This window comes from Protomyctophum parallelum (assembly GCF_964188405.1).
Source record: "Protomyctophum parallelum genome assembly, chromosome: 10".
Taxonomy (NCBI): Eukaryota; Metazoa; Chordata; class Actinopteri; order Myctophiformes; family Myctophidae; genus Protomyctophum; species Protomyctophum parallelum.
Genome location: NC_139704.1, coordinates 8,665,151 through 8,684,615, shown reverse-complemented (window position 1 = coordinate 8,684,615; position 19,465 = coordinate 8,665,151). Strand labels below are relative to the sequence as shown.

Sequence of the window (19,465 nt, the reverse complement as noted above, 5' to 3'; positions counted from 1 at the left end):
AACTCCTGGTGGTGACTTTGATCTATTTCCCAGTAGATCAAATTGGGGAGATTCCTCTAAGTAGTAGTTTTAAGCTCATATTATGTGAGTGGAATGATTGAATTGTAATTAAAGACTAGGTTTAGACTAATGAGGTGAGTTCATGACAGTTATAATCAATACAACCACAGGAATAAATTGTACAGTTTAGGATTAGAGCCATATTTGCTTCCTTAACACTATCACACTGCTGGTGTGCATTTCACTTAATAGTTGTCTTAGTCTAGGAACAATTTCTCCTTCTATTTTCAAGATCACTGTTTTGCCATAAAGGCAGCGAACAAAGACCACGTCCAGCAGCCAAGGGTAGCAGCTAAAACCAGGATGCAAATCATGCAATGATTGTAGTTTTCACATGATTCAAGTAAACTTTTCACCACAACTTCGGCAGCATTTCAGAGACACACGGAAGATTGCTTGAGAATGTTGAACATCGTTATAGTTTAAGGTGCAAAATGTCTTGATCCTAATGCTCCGTTGAAGATAATCCGCCACTCATGAGGCTTCTACGCTTACTTTCACCTGCTGCTCTCCCTCCTCATCTTCCAACGGCCAAATCGGAGCTTGCCCCTGTTCACTCCTGAGAGGAGTTTTTTTAAGTTCACCTGACATGGATCCCTCTTAGGAGCTCTTTGATCCGCTTTCTCACTTGCACTCAGCAATGACGGTGATATATATATATATATAATTTTTTTATGTGGTTGGCCTTTGAAGTGCAGATCTGAAATTTAAGTTTCCGGCATAAGAGGGGTGGGTGTTCAGTCATTGTGAAATAAAGGTTTCCACGGCGTAGATGAGACATTAGAAATGCAGTATTCTCCTTATGCCTTTATCCATTTATGTGTGCAGTCACGCATTCAGAGTTCTGCAGTGGGTGATAGAACCAAATTTAGTTTATTTCTCTTTCTCTTTTTTTCAGAAGAGCATTCTTCTTCAGAATTTCATAATATGGACAAAAGCAAACTGCAGCAATATATAGAATTAGTGATTAATCATAATTTTTCCTAATTGGGGCTAGTGTGTTATTAATACTAGTCCTTACCCGTTGTGAGATATTTGCCCCCCCCCCCCCTGTGGCCGTGGGGGGTACTGCGCCCGGGTGCGTTTGTAATTGACTAATAAATTAATTAATAATCATTAATGTGTCAAATCGAAAAAAGGGCTTCGTTACGCCCTCCATATTCATATGGTCAATGCCTGTGTGAAAAGTGGGAGTGATTGGTGCAGGCAGTAAGGAGCTACGGCAGTGTTTCTGACACACACACAGACACACACTCAGACATTGTTAGAATTATAGTATGATGATAACTCTTGATAACCTCTCTCTCTCTCCTTGCCCCCCCCTCCCCCTGCTTTCAGGTACCCACGCGTCAACAAGGAGTCCCTGCTGCCGGTGGCCACAGACATGGCCATGACAGGTCAGAACGCGGACGTGTGGTACCCGCCTGGTCACGGTGACATCTACGCCAGTTTCTACAACTCTGGCCTGCTGGATCAGCTCATAGCCCAGGGCAAGGAGTACATATTTGTGTCGAACATCGACAACCTGGGAGCCACCGTAGACCTCAACATCTTGCACCAACTTGTCAGCCAGCCCAATGGCAAGCGCTGCGAGTTCATCATGGAGGTGACGGACAAAACGCGAGCCGACGTTAAGGTATGAACTAGGTACTGACCGATGAGGTATTTATGGAGGCTATACTAATTCTAGTATTAGATTGGTTAAGATGTGATAAAGGGTTAGGGTTGTTGCTGCTGGATTGTTGAAACACAGATATTGGTTTTTAAACAGCGATTAAATGGATGGCCATGTACTCATAGCACTCCCCGAATAGGAATGGCCTCAGGCCAACATACCTTTACCTGACCTAAAATCAGCCTTCCCCCTGGCAGTTTAGAGACCTGGATTACTTTTTGTGAGGGTACCTACCCTAGGGTACACGGGGAGAACATGCAAACTCCACACAGAAAGGCCCTTTCGCCAACCTTCGGGTATGGGCACTGATGACGTGGAGGAGAGGACACGCCGCCAGCGCCCACAGCGTCCCGAGCGGGAATCGAACCCAGGACCTTCTAGCTGTGAGGCGACAGCACTACCGACTGTGCCACCGTGCCCCTAGCCATTTAGCTATTGGCTAATTGGCTAGCCATTTAGCCAATTAGTAATATACAAATTTATTTAATTATTTAATTTTAACAGGTGATCATCAGACCACAGACCACTTGTAAAAACAGTTGCATATAGCAAACGTTTGGGTCTTTCTCCAGGGTGGAACGCTCATCCAGTATGAGGGTAAACTGCGGCTGTTGGAGATTGCCCAGGTGCCGAAGGCTCACGTGGACGAGTTCAAGTCTGTCACCAAGTTTAAGATCTTCAACACCAACAACCTGTGGATCTCTTTAAATGCCATCAAGAGGCTGCAGGAACAGAATGCCATGGAACTGGAGATTATAGTTAACCCTAAGGTAAGGCACACATACAGTACACTGCAGTATGGTTACTTAACACACACACACACACACACACACACACAAACGAGAGCATTTTCTCTGCCGCTGCATGTGGTTGTTAGGACAACAACCACATGCCTCCTTCAGTACACTCCACTGCTGTCCTAACAATGTTAGGACAACAGTGGAGGTTGGCGACAACAATTACAGGGCAGCAACCAAGCAGATGTGATTGGCGCTAATGACTGAGAACGTGTGTGTGTGTGTGCGTGTGTGTGTGTGTGTGTGTGTGTGTGTGTGTGTGTGTGTGTGTGTGTGTGTGTGTGTGTGTGCGCTTGTCTCTGTGGTGTGCAATTACCATTATCTTACATTGGCACGCTCGTGGGAGCAAGTATGAGTGTGGTGACAATGGCATTGCCTGCAGTGAAAATAGAAAGGTTGCGACGCGTCACACACAAACAGCAGGGGTTTTGGACCCACAAATCAACACTTGTGGCCTCTGACCTCAAACGCTTACACTTCCCATAACCCTTGACCTTGCCTTTCGCTGGCATCACACTATACAAACACACACACACACACAGTCACACACGCATGCACGCACGCACACACACGCGCGCGCAAGAACATGATTTGTTATTGTAGAACAGTCCAACAGTAATAAACTGTAATATGTCCGTTGATGTGCTTTGGGATTTGATACGTTGAAAACGATATGCCCACCAATCTGGTTTCCTTCTTCCGTGATGCAGGGAATAAAGTAAATGGCTGAATGGCACATAATTTGATACCTCTACTATCGGGAGTCATATTGTGAATAATGACAGAGTTATACACTATTGGATGTTACATGCTAAAAGCTCTGGTTACTTAGGGGGTCCCATCGATGTGCATTGCATTGCGAGCTGAGAGAAGCAGCAACCACTTAAATGACCACCTGTCTATAGGCTCATGGCACGATCAAATAGGGCCGACCACATTAGTGGTCAATGAATGGCGTTACATAACCTCATGAATGTCTATATATATCTTTTCAAATATCTTATGACAGCAACACAAATAATTGTGGAGAGAGACATGCATGCATGGAGAACAAAGGCAAGGTGTGTTGGGTTCAAAGTCACACAAATTACTCCTATAGAACTTGTTCCCATGTCTCAATGACAACAAAGCAACAAACAATTGACAAACAACAGTTCGCAAAGTGCTATGAACAGGTGTTGGCGATTAATTTATGCAGTACACTGTGTCCTGGTAGCTCTGTTCTTAACCCGGTCGGTGCCAAATTTTGCACACACACTCCCTGGATGCCAACAATGAACCTCTGCCCCATATTTTCCAGAACGGCCTGTTATAGCGCCACCAGGAGGCCGACTTTTGAAAAACTATTCTTTTAATATTACTCCTCCAGATTCTGTCCAAAAACCCGCAAATCGTTACACACTATCTCTATATTCATGTGTTCAAGACGTATCGATATTTCATATTCCTACCTAATTGACAAACATTGGCTTTCAAAGTTTGCATGATTTGAACAAAAAGCCTCAAATCATGAACACAGCGTGCAATTTACGTGAAATCTTTCACAGACTTTCCTACTAGGCTGAGGAATATATCCCACCCTTTTTACATTGGCCTCTTATAGCACCACCAACAGGTGGATTTTTTGCTAAACACATTTTTGGAACAAAATGCCTCAAATCATCCAATTGCCATCCCAGGCTAAGAAGAAATGGCACCCTTTTCACATTGCCTATTATAGCGCCACCAGGAGGCCACAACCTGACCTGCCCTGGTGGAGACCTGTGCCCCGAGGGGCACTTTATCTAGTTTACATAATTTCACCGTAAGGCTGACATAATCAACATTGATTATTTCATCATAATGTTTTTGGGATCTCTCAATATCTAACTTTTCTACCCCAGACACAGCAAGATGGAGGTATTTTCCCTTAAAATGTCCTGGCGTTTCTTCTCCTGACTCATAAGCCATTTACTGTCACTGCCTTTGTTAATACATGTTGTAATTTTGTCTAATATTCTGCCACTAACGCCAGACACTGGACGGAGGTCAGAACGTGATCCAGCTGGAGACTGCTGTGGGCGCGGCAATCAAGTCCTTCGAAAATGCCATGGGCATCAACGTGCCGCGCAGCCGCTTCCTGCCTGTCAAGACCACCTCTGACCTGCTACTGGTCATGTCCAACCTGTACAGTCTGGATGCAGGTTCTCTCACCATGAGCAGCAAGAGGGAGTTCCCCACCACGCCCCACGTCAAACTGGGGAGCTCCTTTACAAAGGTACATTGGTGTACAGTCCTGTTACAGTATGCTCTAGTCTTACACTTTTATTTTTGCGGCTTTCGCCTTTATTTTATTAAAAGAAATTATAGAGGGACAGACAGTAGGCTGATAGGAAATGGGGGAGAGAGATGGGGGGAGTGACATGCAGTAAAAGCCATCGGGATCGGGAGTCGAACCCGCGGCACACTGCCAGACTGGACTACCGGCCAAGGTGCCTGGACTGCTGAGCCCAGGCCTAGTTTTACACCCTTACTATCCAGCAGCAACAGACTATCTAGTGACAGAATATACTAGTGGATAGTGCTACTAGTACTGTAAATGAACATGAAGATTTAGTTGTGTACAGTAAAACGTCTACTGATTGATTGATTGATTGAAATATTTATTAACAGTTTGTAGAATTTACAGTACATTTTAAGCACAAACTCAATACAAAGACTGTCAACTGTGAGTGGACGACCCAATTAAGCATTACACTTGTTTACAACAGGGTCCACATTGTTCAATTCATCAAATGTACTGCTGTACCACTGATGTACGTATTACTGCAACTACTACTACAACTATAGAAGATTTACTAATTATTCTGCCACAGTTTTTTTCCCCCACTTTGAAGTACAATTTGCTTGACATGAAAAGGATTTAAAGCCCCACTAGCGGCCGGAAACTAGAGGCAATTTTGAAGTCCAATTTGCTTGACATGAAAAGGATTTAAAGCCCCACTTACTAGCGGAAACTAGAGGCAATGCTGCCTCTCTACATATGAGTACTGTATATCACTATTTCCCAAACACTGGGTCGGGACCGATGTCTGGGTTGCGGACCAATTTTGTTTTTGTTAACTACATGAAAATATCTTATTTATTTATATTATTGTATTATTTCAAAAGATTTTAAAAGTTTAAACTAAAAAAAAGTCACACATTAAAAACAAGATAGATCACTAGTTTGGGTCCCAGGTCCAGGTTTCATTAGCATAAATGGTTTATTTGGGGTCTTGAGCTAAAAGGTTTGGGAACCACTGCTGTATATTCACTGAAGGATTAACACATGTTGGTCATTTTAAGTAAAATGACAGCCTACTGTTTGTAGCCTCCTAGCGCCTCCAGATAGCCTTCTTGCTTGTCCTGTTGATTCTCACAGTTCATACATACCGAAACTTTTAAAATGATGCATAAACGTTCGGCTAGTTTAATGGAGTTATCAACCAGAGCTTGACAAACAAAACAAAATCCTGGTAGCCAGAGATATCAATCAATTAAATAGAATGCGTGCTCCCACACTCATCCCCTAGCGTCAATGGTAAATGGTAAAATGATGATCTAGCTATGATTAAAAATGATTAAAAAGCAACTAGTACTGTGTGCCTTTTGAACAGAAAGTAGAAATTGAGGAAATGAAAAGAAGAAAGGTCATGAAGTCAATCAAATGTTTGTCCTCTGGGAACTAGCGCTCAGCTAGTTTCATGACAGTTCACTCCATGAAATATCATGTGTGCAACTGGCAATTTTGGCCTAAGGGATATGCTAGAGGCCTTTAGGGAGCGTGAAAGGTGCACAGCGACAGTGTTGGACAGACCAACACTGTCATCCTTAGAGCTAAAAGAAAATCACAACATGAAGTTTAGTCTCATTTCATGTGCATAGATATGACTCACTGATACATCCGTGTTGTGTCTCTTCTGTCTGTAGGTGCAGGAGTACCTGACGAGGTTTGAGAGCATCCCTGACATGCTGGAACTAGACCACCTTACGGTGTCTGGAGATGTCACCTTTGGCAAACACGTTTCACTGAAGGTCAGTATACTAACATGGAAAATGTAACCACCACACACAGCAGCTGTTCAAATTAATTTCCTGTCTTTCAGCTATAGCCTGGAGAAATCTTTCCCAGTCTAAATCTGGCTAGTACAGCCAACACAAAATGCCCAAATAATTGGTTAAAAGTTACACAGATGTTATCACAGAGACTTCTGTGATAATTAGGTGCATTGTTAGTCACTACCTTGGTAAAAATATTACCTGCAAAGTGCAAATTATTGTCTCACCATCACCAATTAATATAATATGTCAGTATTTAGTTTTTAGTTAATGTTTAGGTTTTGTATGCAGTTAAACAAAGCTCGCCTAAACCTATGTATGGTACGTGGTCTTGTGCCTCACAGGGAACAGTAATCATCATAGCTAACCATGGGGACCGGATCGATATTCCTGCTGGCTCCATGCTGGAAAATAAAATTGTATCTGGCAACCTCCGCATCCTGGACCACTGAGGCCTTCTCCCTTTCCCCATCACACTCCCACATCATGTGACAAAGACGCCTTCATCCCAGTCATGTGACTTAGTATAGACTTGCAATGATGTGACTCCAGACCTCGCGTTTACTGTACTATACCTACAGACTGATGACAGCAGTGAATGAAGGCTGTCATTGCAGATGCAGTGCTGTGATGAGTCACAACTCCAAGGCTATTTAAATAATGAAAGGACATAAGTGATACTGTACCTTTCTGGTCCAGCAATTTCAGCTGGCAGATTTTGTCTCACTGGGAGACAAACTGGAGCCGGGCGTTTTATAGAACACATTGAAGTCAATGAGAGCTGGGTGAACAAGTGTACAGTATGAATGAATGTATTTGAATGAATGCAAGCTTTGTAAAATAATAATTTCAGGAATATAAAAGAGAAGTTATTGTTTTATGTTGTCTTGTTTTTCGATGTGCACACTACATCATTGTATTGAGGTATCTAAAGAGCACAGTACGTTTTGGTAAGTATGGGCTGTCATTATGGCGATAATGAAATTATTGTCAGCCTATCAACCAGCTCTTGCATTGACGGTCCAGACTGACCAGGTAGAAATGTAATCTGTGTTCTTTAGATACCTCAAATTAAATTATATAGTGTACACATACAAACAAATGCACATTTGTGCACATTTATAATTATCTGACCTTAAGAATATTGTTGTTTATTCGTGCACCTGAGTCTCATTGAATTCAGTGAATTCCATTGAACTTCCAGTTCCAGTTTTTTCCTCCCAGTGCATTTATGCTATGGTGTAGAACGTATCTTTAGTTGCCTTCTTTACATAGCCTTGCACAACTCTAGGAAGTAGTCATATATAGTGCCTTCCATCTGGTTGGCAGGAGTTGTTTTTTATGATTGTCTTCTTGGCCAGGCTGATAGGCCAGTACCTGAAGACTATGTTTTCACTCCCGTGAGCATGTCAGTCTGTCTGTCTGTGTTTGAGTAGCTAATCTTGGGCACCGCTGGACAGATCGGCATGAAACTTTGCACGCTCACTCAACATTTGAAGTTGGCCTAATGGTAGCAGCATAAACTGTCCGTTACACATTTTGGCCTATAACTCTTGAACCATAAGCCGTAAAATCAACCCCCCCTTCTCCGATAACCGCCATTTTGCATGTTCTTCAAAACACACTTTTTGCTACTACTCCTACAGGCCACAAATTGGTACACTTCTCTGCAGTGTTGTGTTGGTAATTTCATCCTTGGGGTGGATGTCACGAGCATGTCGCTTAACACCTACACTACAGGAGAAGCAGGTATCACAATCAGTGTTGGGGAAGTTACTTTTAAAAAGTAAGGAATTATAGTTATCGTTACTTATCTAAAAAAGTAATTTGTTACTTTACTTTACATTAAATTATGAAAGTAACTACTTTACTTTACTTTACTTTACTTTAAAAAATAATAATATAAAAAACGATTTAAAAGAAGGTTTTTTGTGATTCATTAATCTCAATTAATGGCATATCAATAGGCCTATTTGACCTGATCATCAGTGAGCTTTTTTTCGAATGGATTTGGATACGAGTGAATCAATGAATAGTGACTACATAAGCATAGGCAATTAAAAAGTAGTAATAATAATAGTGATAATATTATTATTTATATAATGCTTCTCTGAGTACTTAAAGACGCTTTTCAAGGGGAACATGAGAAAACAAATAAAAACTACTTTATTAGAGAAAAACTAAGACTATGGAATAAAATAAATGAAAGTGAAATGAGATAGCTGGGGAAACAAATATTCTAGAGGTGTGTAACGGTTTGAACTTATAGGTGGTGGCTGGCATGTCTTGTGAGTTTTGGGAAGTGCATAGTTTTGACAGGTCTGCCTGCTAGCTGTGGACAGTGAAACCCTGACCATTATACACGGGCAGACGCAACATCGAGTGTGAGGGTTGGCCGGTTGGGGAACGGATGGAAAGTACCAGTGTTATTATAGGAGGACTCCTTGGCTTCTAACGATATGGACCAGAGTTAAACTAATGTTAGCTCCCATGCTAACTAGTTGCTATACCCTCGTCAGAAACAACATCACCATCCAGATCGGGTGGAAGCTGCTTGTGCCCGTGGATGGGAAATGAGATTTAAAAGGCTATAGAAGCGTGGATGAAAGGCAAGCACAGATGTGCAATAAAGTTGTGTCGTGACTCGTATTTGCGTGTGTATTCCGTCTGACGACGAGTGGTTTATGCTGCTGCCTGCTAGTGCGTTGCTGGCTGCTGAGTGCTGATGCATATTTAAGAGCGTCATAAGCATGCGCCCGTCCTGCACTGGAAGTAGCAGATCTACAAGTTATCTACCGGTCGCAATGCACTGCGCTTTGGGCTTGTACATCTGTGTTTTTCACGCAGTTAGTAGAGAGCCAGAGCACAAACGAAACTGTCAACACAGAGAGCGCTCTCTAGTCCCTGCACTGCAATCAGCAGCGCAGAGATGCCTGTATGAATGTATGATACTCACGGAGCTGCGAGACTTTTCACTGATCACATAAGTTGACATAACGCCATAACGCGGGTAACACTCGCACAATAACTATAAGGCCGTTATGGAAATGGGAAATGTAAAGCGTTAGGTTACAAGTTACTGCAAATAGTAGTTACGTTATGTAACGTAACGCGATGTAAGGGCGTTAGTCACAACACTGATCACAATGGACCCTTGATATGCATCTAGGCTTATTCCTGTGTTAATGCACACTGGTGTGGGGGCCACGGTGCTGCAGTCTCTAGCGCTGTGAACCGCTGTCGCCTCACAGCTAGAAGGTTTCTCCTTTTCATCATCAGTGCCCCTACCCTAGGTGGGGTTTGCAAAAGGGCCTTTCTGTGTGGAGTTTGCACTTTGTCTGGTGTTTGCATGTTCTCCCCGTGTCCCCTAGGGTAGGTACCCTCACTCAGTTTCACTGAGTGAGTTTCACTGCCTAAACTGCATCCCCCTGGCCAGATGGGGCGCCTCATGGAGGGGGAAGGAACTGGTTAGAATAACGTGTTCCTTCCTTCCATGTCCAACCGAAGAAACTCACCCCTGTCAGGTGAAAATAATTGGCTTGTACTCCTCATGCATGGAAGGAAGCCATGAGGTCTATCCAGGTTGGCAGAGGGAGAGTAGCACCCAGGATTACACTACACAACACTGGGTGAAAGAATTGGGTTACAAATCGTAGGACAAACAAAACAAAAAAACTCGGCACTGTGCAGCCTTTTATAAACTTTGTTGAGGTGTGAACTTAAGGATGTTTTTAATCAATGCATGTGCGTGCGTGCCTGCTCCTGAAATGTATTTGTCGGGGACGGCCTGATACTGCGTGCAATGACCAATTCAACACTGCTTCTTTGGAGTCATCTGATCAAGATGTATCAATCAGAAGTTTCATAATCCATTCCCATTGGTTAGGATTGGCTTCCAAAGTTTGCAGGAAAGGCCCATTTAGCAAGAAATACCACAAATCATGAGCGCAGTGTCCACTCTGCCCTAGACTTTTATCACACGTTGATGTGCCTCTAAATAACACAGTCAAATGTGATTTCACTTACACCCTTGGGTGGCACCATAGATGCCACACATCTCACTATTTGCACCTAATTAAGTACAAATGGTCTTGTGAGTCATGTGACAATGGCTGTCAATGTAATTGACTTTAAAGATTTGTGTCCAGGACTGAAACAGCCCTAGGTAGGCCCGTATAGGCCACCCAGACTGGTGAAGACCTGTGGGAGTAGCTCCCTTTTGTAGTTGGACTTGAGTTTAGTTTGCATAAGTCGCCCCCTAGAGGCTACTCTGTTATTGGCACTCAGAATAGGATGGCACATTCTGGTCAAGTTGCAATGAATTTAAATCAAAATCATAGCTGTTTCTCAATACCAAAAACGGAATTAACAGACTTGTGCCAATGGGAAGAATGTTCTCGTGATCTCGTCGAGTTAACATTGGGGAAACGATGAAGCATAAAATGTGACGACTTGACTAATTAATGTCCTTGCCTTGAAATGGTCATATAACCATATTGTTGACACAATCACAGCACTGTAGACCAACCATATTTGTTGACACAATAGAAAACCATTGTAGAAAGAAGTTGTAGGTAAGGCAGTATGATTAAGTACTGTATGTGATTAAGTGGAACATTTCATCATATGGGCAGAGGCAGAGTGACAAAAGGAACACCTCTCCCGTTCTGATTAAATCCAAGGCAATTGTTAAAGATGTGCATAGTTGAGCAATGTGGCTGTGTTTTGTCAAGTTTGTTTTGTCATTAGGACTAGCCTCTGTTGGACAGATTAGCAGCGGTACAAGTACATACAGTACAGACAGACAAGCGGTCTCAGTTTCACACTCTTGAAATAGGAGGCGAGTGGGTGAATATGTCATTTACACTCCTATTTTGAATTAATGTTTGCTTATTGCTGGTCCCTACTATCCATGAAATGGATCTCTCCATTCTGATTCTCTGTATTTCTCTTAAAATATGCCCATATGAAAACACATCTACTGTAAGTAATCATGATGTAGAATTAAATCTTTGAAATTGAAAGTTCTTTGTACATACAACAATGGTCTTTTTCATCTGTAGTGTTTTTATCTGGATAGTTTTGTTTTAAATGAATGTGTCAGTGTTTTTTTTTCTTTCGCTATGCCTCCACCAGAAACCTTACACCCAGTGTCAATCTATCCCTCTGTCTCCTCTCCACTCATTTATCGCTCTCTATCTCCTTGTGGTTCCCTCTGTCAGCCAACACAGTACAGTAGCTCTAAGAGCTGATACAGTATTTTATCTTCAAGTGTTGATTATACCATACACAAACATCCACTTTTGGCACTGTATGATATCTGTGTTGTCAGTGTGCGGGCACAGTGAGATGGGTTTGAGATGTTGGACACCAGAAGCCCGAAAGCAATAATGTATTGTTCTGTGACAGCAAACTGGTCTCATCTCAGCCCAGTTCTGTCCCCCCAGAGCTGAATAAAGTGCAATATGGAACACCTTGTCAACTTGTGTTTATGTTCAGAATAAGTGCAACAGAAAGTACGACGAAAGTGATATGAATGAAATGGCTGGATTACCAACCCAGTATCTTGATTTATTAATGAATCAGAATGGCTCATTACTACAGGCAGATACTGTAGTAATACTCTCTTCTCTTAAACATAATGTATGCTCCATCACATGACTATCACTTGCAGAAAATCTGTTATTTTCTACAAATGACAGAATAAATTAGGTTTTAAAGGAGCGGAGGCAACAGACCACAGTTATTTAAATTGCACGTAATTGTCTCCACCAGGCAGGCATGGGGATAGAATATGTTTTGCACTCCGTCCGTGTGTGTGTGTCCATCCGTCTGTCCGTCTGTGGACGGCTAATATCTGGCACCGTTGGATTGATCTCAGCCAAAATCTGCACACATACTCCCTGGATGCCAGAGCTGAACCTCTGCCCCAAGGTTTTCACATGGGCCTGTTACAGGGCCACCAGGATACCGATATTTACACCTACAGATTTTGTCCAAACATGACTGTGATTTCCAATTCTCACAACATCACTGAATTGACTATTAACTATTCACCTATATATAAAAATACATCGCATCCTTCCACGAGCCAGATTTTGGTTCCCAGTACCGGCAGAGTAGTTCCGGAGCAATGGATTGTGTGGCCTTGCTCATTCCCTGATCAAGGGTAGCTACTGGGACGTAAATCGGGATTTGATCAACCCCGGCTGGGTCACCTGAGTGAGGGGTATGATGTTGGAAGACCCGCAACCCCGTTGACCTCAGGAAACATCACTGAAGATCCGTCCCAGGTGCATCCATGTGATGTATTTTTATATATAGGTGAATAGTTAATAGTTAATGATGTTGTGAGAAATCACAGTCATGTTTGGACAAAATCTGTAGGTGTAAATATCGGCCTCCTGGTGGCCATGTAACAGGCCCATGTGAGAAAGAAAAAAAATATATATATATATATAGTGTGCCCCAAGATTTTTAGGCTATGAAAAGTGTGCCCTGGGACAAAAAAGTTTGGGAAACACTGCTATAAGGCATCCATATATGCTACCCATAGTTCACCCTGCAGCAGCAGCATCACATTCCAGATACCAATGTCCAGCAATGACACTACTGGGGTCTAATATACGGTATAGCAAATTCTCCACAACAACACAAGCACCAACAACAAAACAGGGGTTCCACTGCTCCAGTGAACGTTGTTTGTATATGCAGATCAGGGGTCATCAATATGTCTGAACATGGAAGAAGAAAAAAAGGTGGCAAGACTTGTCCGTGGCCCTTTTTTCTATTTTGTACAAAATATTGTCCATAATTTCTTATTTTTTTAATATTCACAATCTAATCTTAAATGTGTCAGGATGACATGCTAATTAATATATTGCAGGAGGAGGTCAACTCAACGGTATGTGACCACAGTGGAAAAGTTGAAAACATGGCATGTCATGATCTGTTGAGAAGGACCACCAAGGCAAAGGGGGGTAGAACTGGACAAGGAAATCTATTATAATTATAATAACACTTAACAAGCATAATTCATGGAGACCCTCCTCGTTCCACAGGCTCCATCAGACCTCCACCTCACCTCTGATCAGGGTTAGGCACCTTTGCGTCAAACTATTGTGACACTGCATTCCTTTAAATCATGCCATGCCCTTCATTAAACACTCAAAGAAATCTGTTTTGACTCTCAGGTAATTATATTGTTCCAGCACAATGCATACTTTCTCATCAACATATCTGTAGACTACAGCACCGCACCTTAATGGAACCACAACTTACGCTACATTGACAAACTAGTTTAGCTTGTATAACTTTCTGTCTCCTCCTGTCCTCCATCTATCTATATAGGCCTACTGTAATAGGAATAACCTAATGTGTAGCTCTCAAGTATGCTACGCAACTATTCACCTAAGTGGCCCTTTTTCTCCTCAACTGTACTGATAAGACCCAATTATTGAAATCCCAAACATGGAATATATCTCTGCTGTCGGAAGGAAAACTGATAACTCCAAAATGTTCATTTTTAGGAAATTAAGAAAAGATTATATTTTTAAAACAAAGCAATGCAGCCTCATCAAAGTTGGTGTTGTAACTTTATATATTGTCAATTACTTCCATGCGAGGGGGAGAGGTGGTAGAGTTAGTTGCTTTAGCAGACATTTTGAGGGTCCAATGGAGTTTAGAGGTTTTGTCCAAAGCACTTTTTACTACTTTCCATTGGTTCAATATTTTCGAAACAACACACAGACGTAGAGGGTGTTCAATAGCACTGTTTTATGCCCCCCCCCCCCCCAAAAAAAAAATCACACACACACACTGCAACTGAATGGCTGGAAAATGGAAATTAAAAGTTTACATAGTACGTGGTGCATGCATAAACGTTCCTTAATGATTATATCTGGTTTCAGTATTGATTTATGATATATTTTCTCTATTATTAAGGTTATTTTTGCAGTCAGTTTGTATTGGTGGTGGGGAGGGGGAGGCTGGCGGGGGTCGCGAGACATGGCCAAAGCATTTCCGGGGGTCCCCAGCCAAAAACGCTGAGAACCCCCGTTCTATATGTCCTATGTACTAACTAGATTATAGATAGGCCTATGCATTTTGGGCTTTTTGTGGAGAAAGTTGATCAAGTTAATCACTAGATGGCAGTATAAACCTCACAAAACCATAGCATAGTCATAGATCAGTGATTTTCAACCATTTTCATATCAAGGCGACAATTAAGGCTTATTATTTATTCGGCATTTGAGCCACGGGACACAATTTGATGAGATTCAGCCAAGACTATTTTGTTGTCGTTGGATAAGATTTTGTCCACAATTCCATGCAGTGTTGATGTTGGCACATCAACAGAGATATAGGCAAGCATTGATCAAAAATAACAATTATTCAAATTGTCCAGACTTCTTGTTAAGTCTGCATGTTAATTAATGCAGATGCTGATGTAGGCTATTACAATAATTTAACTCCAAAAGAAAGGGGGGAAAAATAAGTGAATTTAAAAATGACACCAATGGACCGGTCCATTTGGTTTCATTTTACTGCGCTCTCAAGAGGTAAAGATCTATAAGGGTCTATTTGGTTACCTATACTCTCCATCATTTAGCTGGGGACCACCTGGAACCTCCCCAAGGACCACTGGTGGTCTCCGGACCACTGGTTGAAAACCACTGGCATAGATAAGCAAGCCTAGAATTCGCAAGGCGGAGTCTCCGGCGTAGTTCAGCGACGGCCATCTTGCCACAGTCTGAAACGTTCTGTTGTGGCTGTTTTGAGGTGAGTGATCTGCTCAAACGAACGAATTTACAAACGGTTTGCTTTGTTACTCTATGATTCAGGATGCTTGGACATGTTGAAAGTGCATTATAGTTGTGTGTCGCGGCTACTTGCGCAAGTTATCAAGGCTGAGACCAGCTCTCCGTTTGGGACCTCAATATCTACGTTGCTACCATAGAGTACTCTAAGGTTGCTAGTACGCGTAGAAACGGACCAGTCGAGATTTTCAGTTATCAGGTTTTCCTGAATAACAACCTAAACTTTTGGCTATTAATGACAATCTTTGTGGACTGTAATAATAACCATATAATAATAAGAGGCGGTGGGTGACTGAGACATATTGACATATTGTTTAGCAATAGCATACTTTTGGGAACTTTTTGCACAAAACGAATTCCACCCACTTTTTTATTTGCAAAGCTGCATGTGACAATAAATAAAACTATTCACAATTGATTTGCACATGCTGTAGGCCTAGAAGCGGTTTGGTTTGTTAATTATTATTATTATTTTTACATTTAGATGCATTGAATCATTGATACAGAAAATTGCTGGCTTTGTGTTTACAGAAGTACGTCTACCAACCAGTGAAGGGCACTGTTTGTTGGTGAAGATGCCTGACATGTGTGCAGCCAGCGGATGCTCTAATCAACGCAGTCTCGAAACGAAAACCTGTGGGATCACTTTTCACATGTAAAATATAATAATATTATTAATATAATTGAATTCTGAATGATGTAGCCTAATGATTTTATTACTTTGATCCATTCATACACTAGTAAATAATTATAGTAGCATCATGCATATTTATAATACATTTTCCGCTGTTCAACACAGACCAGTTCTGTAGAAGCAAATAGGATAGAATAGGATTCAAAACAAGTTGGTTTGTACAGAATGATGATTTGCTTAAGCAACCGGAAATTGCATCATCACTCAAATGGCGGAGGCACTGGGCGCCTGTTGCAAGCAGGGACTACCTTTTACGCAGAGCCTCGGTTTCGATGGACGCTGATGGGACGCTTGTTTTACAGTGCCGGCTACTACCTACCTCAAACCCTAACCCTAACCATAACTGCAAGCACGGAGCAGCACATCCCTCACCAACCTTAATCCAGTCGTTTTAACGGACCCCTCACCAACCTTAATCCATTCGTTTTAACGGACCCATCACAAACCTTAATCTGGTCGTTTTAACGGACCCAGGGCCCTCACCAACCTTAATCCGGTTGCCTGTAAAACAAGCGCCGCCTCAGTCAGTGACAATCGACTACCAGGCTCTGCGTAAAAGGTCATCCGTGTGTGTGTGTGTGTGTGTGTGTGTGTGTGTGTGTGTGTGTGTGTGTGTGTGAGAGTGACACTTCTTTACACCTCCTTGCTAACTTTTCTCACTCTTTGAAGATTCCCCAAAGCGAAACAATTGAGGAGGAAATGGGAACTTTCTCTACGGAGGAAAGGTTTTGTTGCCCACAAGAGATCCGTGTGCTGCAGTAAACACTTCCAGCCGGAGGACTTTGACAGGACGGGTCAGACTGTCCGCCTTAGAGATGGAAGTATACCATCTGTCTTCTGCTTCTCGACTCCTCGAAAAGTAGGTGTATCGTTAGGCTAAAGGCATTCAGAGATGTCCATGCTTCATATGTCTATGTTCATTTTCCTTGTTTTTTCCTTTTTTCCTTTCTGAATGTTGGCATCAATGATGCATTGTATATTACAGTATAATGTGAGATAGTTAAACCTGATTCAACTATTCAAGTCATGTTCTTCCATTTTAGGTAGTAGCACCCAGGACCACACAAACCTCAAGAAAAGCTGAAGAGAGCCGCCTGTCAGTGGAGGGTCCTCAGCATTACCAACAGACCGAAACCATGATATGCTGTCAGAGGGATAGATGGGTGAGGAGGACATTAGTCATCTGATTGACGGTTGAGGACATTAGCCATCTGACAGCCAACAGCTGTGAATTGTGAATTATGTCATATAATTCATTTGAAACATTTTCATTATTCTTCCTACTAGGATCACGCCTATGCGTTGCCTGGGTCTCTCAATGGACTAAAGGCCTTAATTGGAGAATCCAAACGTAGAGAATCCCGATTTAGAGAATCCTTGAAGAAGATGACGCTAGAGCTTAGGAAAGTCCAGGCCAGAGAACGGAGGGCAAAGAAGAAGGTGTTGAGTCTTCTGGAGGATCTGCGGTTGCACAACGAGCTAAATGAAGAGTTGAAATCGAAGCTTGATTACTTCTCGGGTAAAATTACTATTCTACTTTTAATTTGACATCTTACGCTCAGATATTGTTTGACTTCGGACTTTCTAATTAGTTTGTGATAATTGAATTTCAGATGTGCCGATGGCCCTCTTGGCAAAGCAGGGCCATGAGTTCACAAAGGACCAGAGAGAGTTTGCCCACAATCTCCACCAACATGGTCCAAAAGCTTATGAGTACTTGAGGAACACTCTACATCTTAATCTCCCTCATCCACATACATTACAAAGGTATTTGTGTTGTGCTGCATTTGTATTGAATTTGAACCAAGTTCAAATAAATTAAATGACGGTACTTTATTTATTTTACAAAGGTGGAACCTCCAGGCGAGGAAATCAAATATCTCTGACCTGGACTGCTTAAATGGAACAGGATCTGAAGGTTCGGCGGGCACTTCCCTGGAATGCCCTGCAAGGGATACAATAATAAGGGTGACAATATGACATGGGAGAAGACCTCAAGAGGTGGCTGTTCGTAGCTAAAGTGCTGTATGGAAGACGCTACAACACAAGAATGTTATGATTGGTACTAGGTACCACCTAGACCTACGTAGATGCACTGCAGTACGACAGCGGAGCTAACGCAGCAGAGCTCCAGACCCTGATGGAGGGTATGGATGGCAGCCATTCAGAAGTCCCATGTTTGTGTTGGCTAGACCAGGGATGTTATTATTTTCTTGATAGTCAGTGTTTTAAAATAGAAAGGAGAGGTCGCACAGCTCGTAGTCACGATGCCAAAAATACTTTTTATTGGGTTACCAACGTTTCGACAAACAAGTTGCCTTCTTCAGGGTAGGTATATATATTCATACCCTGAAGAAGGCAACTTGTTTGTCGAAACGTTGGTAAGTATTTTTGTCAGCAAGTTCATATTTTGAACGAGAGGCAGTTGAGAAGTCAGAAATGAAATGAAGAGCTTTATATCCATCAGATCAAAACCACGGAGAGCGCCCTAGATTAGGAGAGACGAGGCATTCTTTCTGCAACGGTAAATAGGAAGTGACCGGGACCGCGGATGAACGAAAAGCGAAGCGTATGGTGGCCTTGAAGTCCCACTCAAAAATAAAAAATAATATTCTTCTCTCGTTTGATATCATTGTGTGTGTGTGTGTGTCCGTGTGTCCATGGGCACATTTGAGCCGACAGCCGCGGACAGAAGAAGCTGTGTTTTACGTCATTTCCGAGTTTTTAGACAGCTGGTGGATTGAAAAGAAGCTCCACCCCTGCGGCTGACTGCTGCGACGGACAGATTCCCGGAAACGCTCTCCTCCGCGGCAGTCAGCCGCAGGGGTGGAGCTTCTTTTCCATCCACCAGCTGTCTAAAAACTCAGAAATGACGTAAAACACAGCTTCTTCTGTCCGCGGTTGTCGGCTCAAGTCTGCCCGTGTGTGTGTGTCTGTGTGTGTGTGTGCGCGCCCGCGTCCGTTTTTGGTGCAAAACTAATGCTTGGAATGGATTCAGAATAATTAAAACCCCCTAGTTTGACAGGTCACATGCTACTTAAAGCATAATGACATTTTGACATTTTTGCCTACAGCTCCATCTCAATGAATTAGAATATCTTCCGTAATACTAATATACAAATCAAAAAGTAAAACTTTCATACCGGTATATTCTCAATTAATTGTGCATAAAGTGAAGTATTTAAAACCTTTTTGTTTTAATCTTGATGATTATGACATACAGCTAAAAAAAAGCCTATCTCAACAAAGTAGACCACTAAAAAACGAAATGTCGACCATTTGAAAAGTATATTAATGTATGCACTATGCAGTCAATACTTGGAATCCCCCAAGGACTCCT

At 42.2% G+C, this 19,465-nt stretch overlaps 2 protein-coding genes across 3 annotated transcripts in view; both read left to right on the top strand.

Annotated features, from left to right (window-relative positions):
* The window catches only part of ugp2b (UDP-glucose pyrophosphorylase 2b), a 47,100-nt gene extending 38,702 nt beyond the window's left edge, over positions 1-8,398 (top strand). For both annotated transcript variants that reach the window (XM_083775240.1, XM_083775239.1), the window contains exons 6-10: positions 1,399-1,696; positions 2,308-2,505; positions 4,547-4,789; positions 6,484-6,588; positions 6,957-8,398. In XM_083775240.1, coding sequence (XP_083631366.1) covers positions 1,399-1,696; positions 2,308-2,505; positions 4,547-4,789; positions 6,484-6,588; positions 6,957-7,064 — 952 coding nt within the window. In that variant the 3' untranslated portion in view covers positions 7,065-8,398. The remainder of the gene's footprint in view (positions 1-1,398; positions 1,697-2,307; positions 2,506-4,546; positions 4,790-6,483; positions 6,589-6,956) is intronic.
* Positions 8,399-15,348: 6,950 nt separating this feature from the next.
* On the top strand, positions 15,349-18,320 carry LOC310865288 (DNA transposase THAP9). The gene is made up of 7 exons (XM_083774314.1): positions 15,349-15,393; positions 15,963-16,086; positions 16,795-16,988; positions 17,173-17,288; positions 17,413-17,644; positions 17,739-17,892; positions 17,976-18,320. Exons 2-7 carry the CDS (start codon positions 16,007-16,009, stop codon positions 18,103-18,105), a joined length of 906 nt encoding a protein of 301 aa, XP_083630440.1. The 5' UTR covers positions 15,349-15,393; positions 15,963-16,006; the 3' UTR covers positions 18,106-18,320.
* Positions 18,321-19,465: the final 1,145 nt, after the last annotated feature.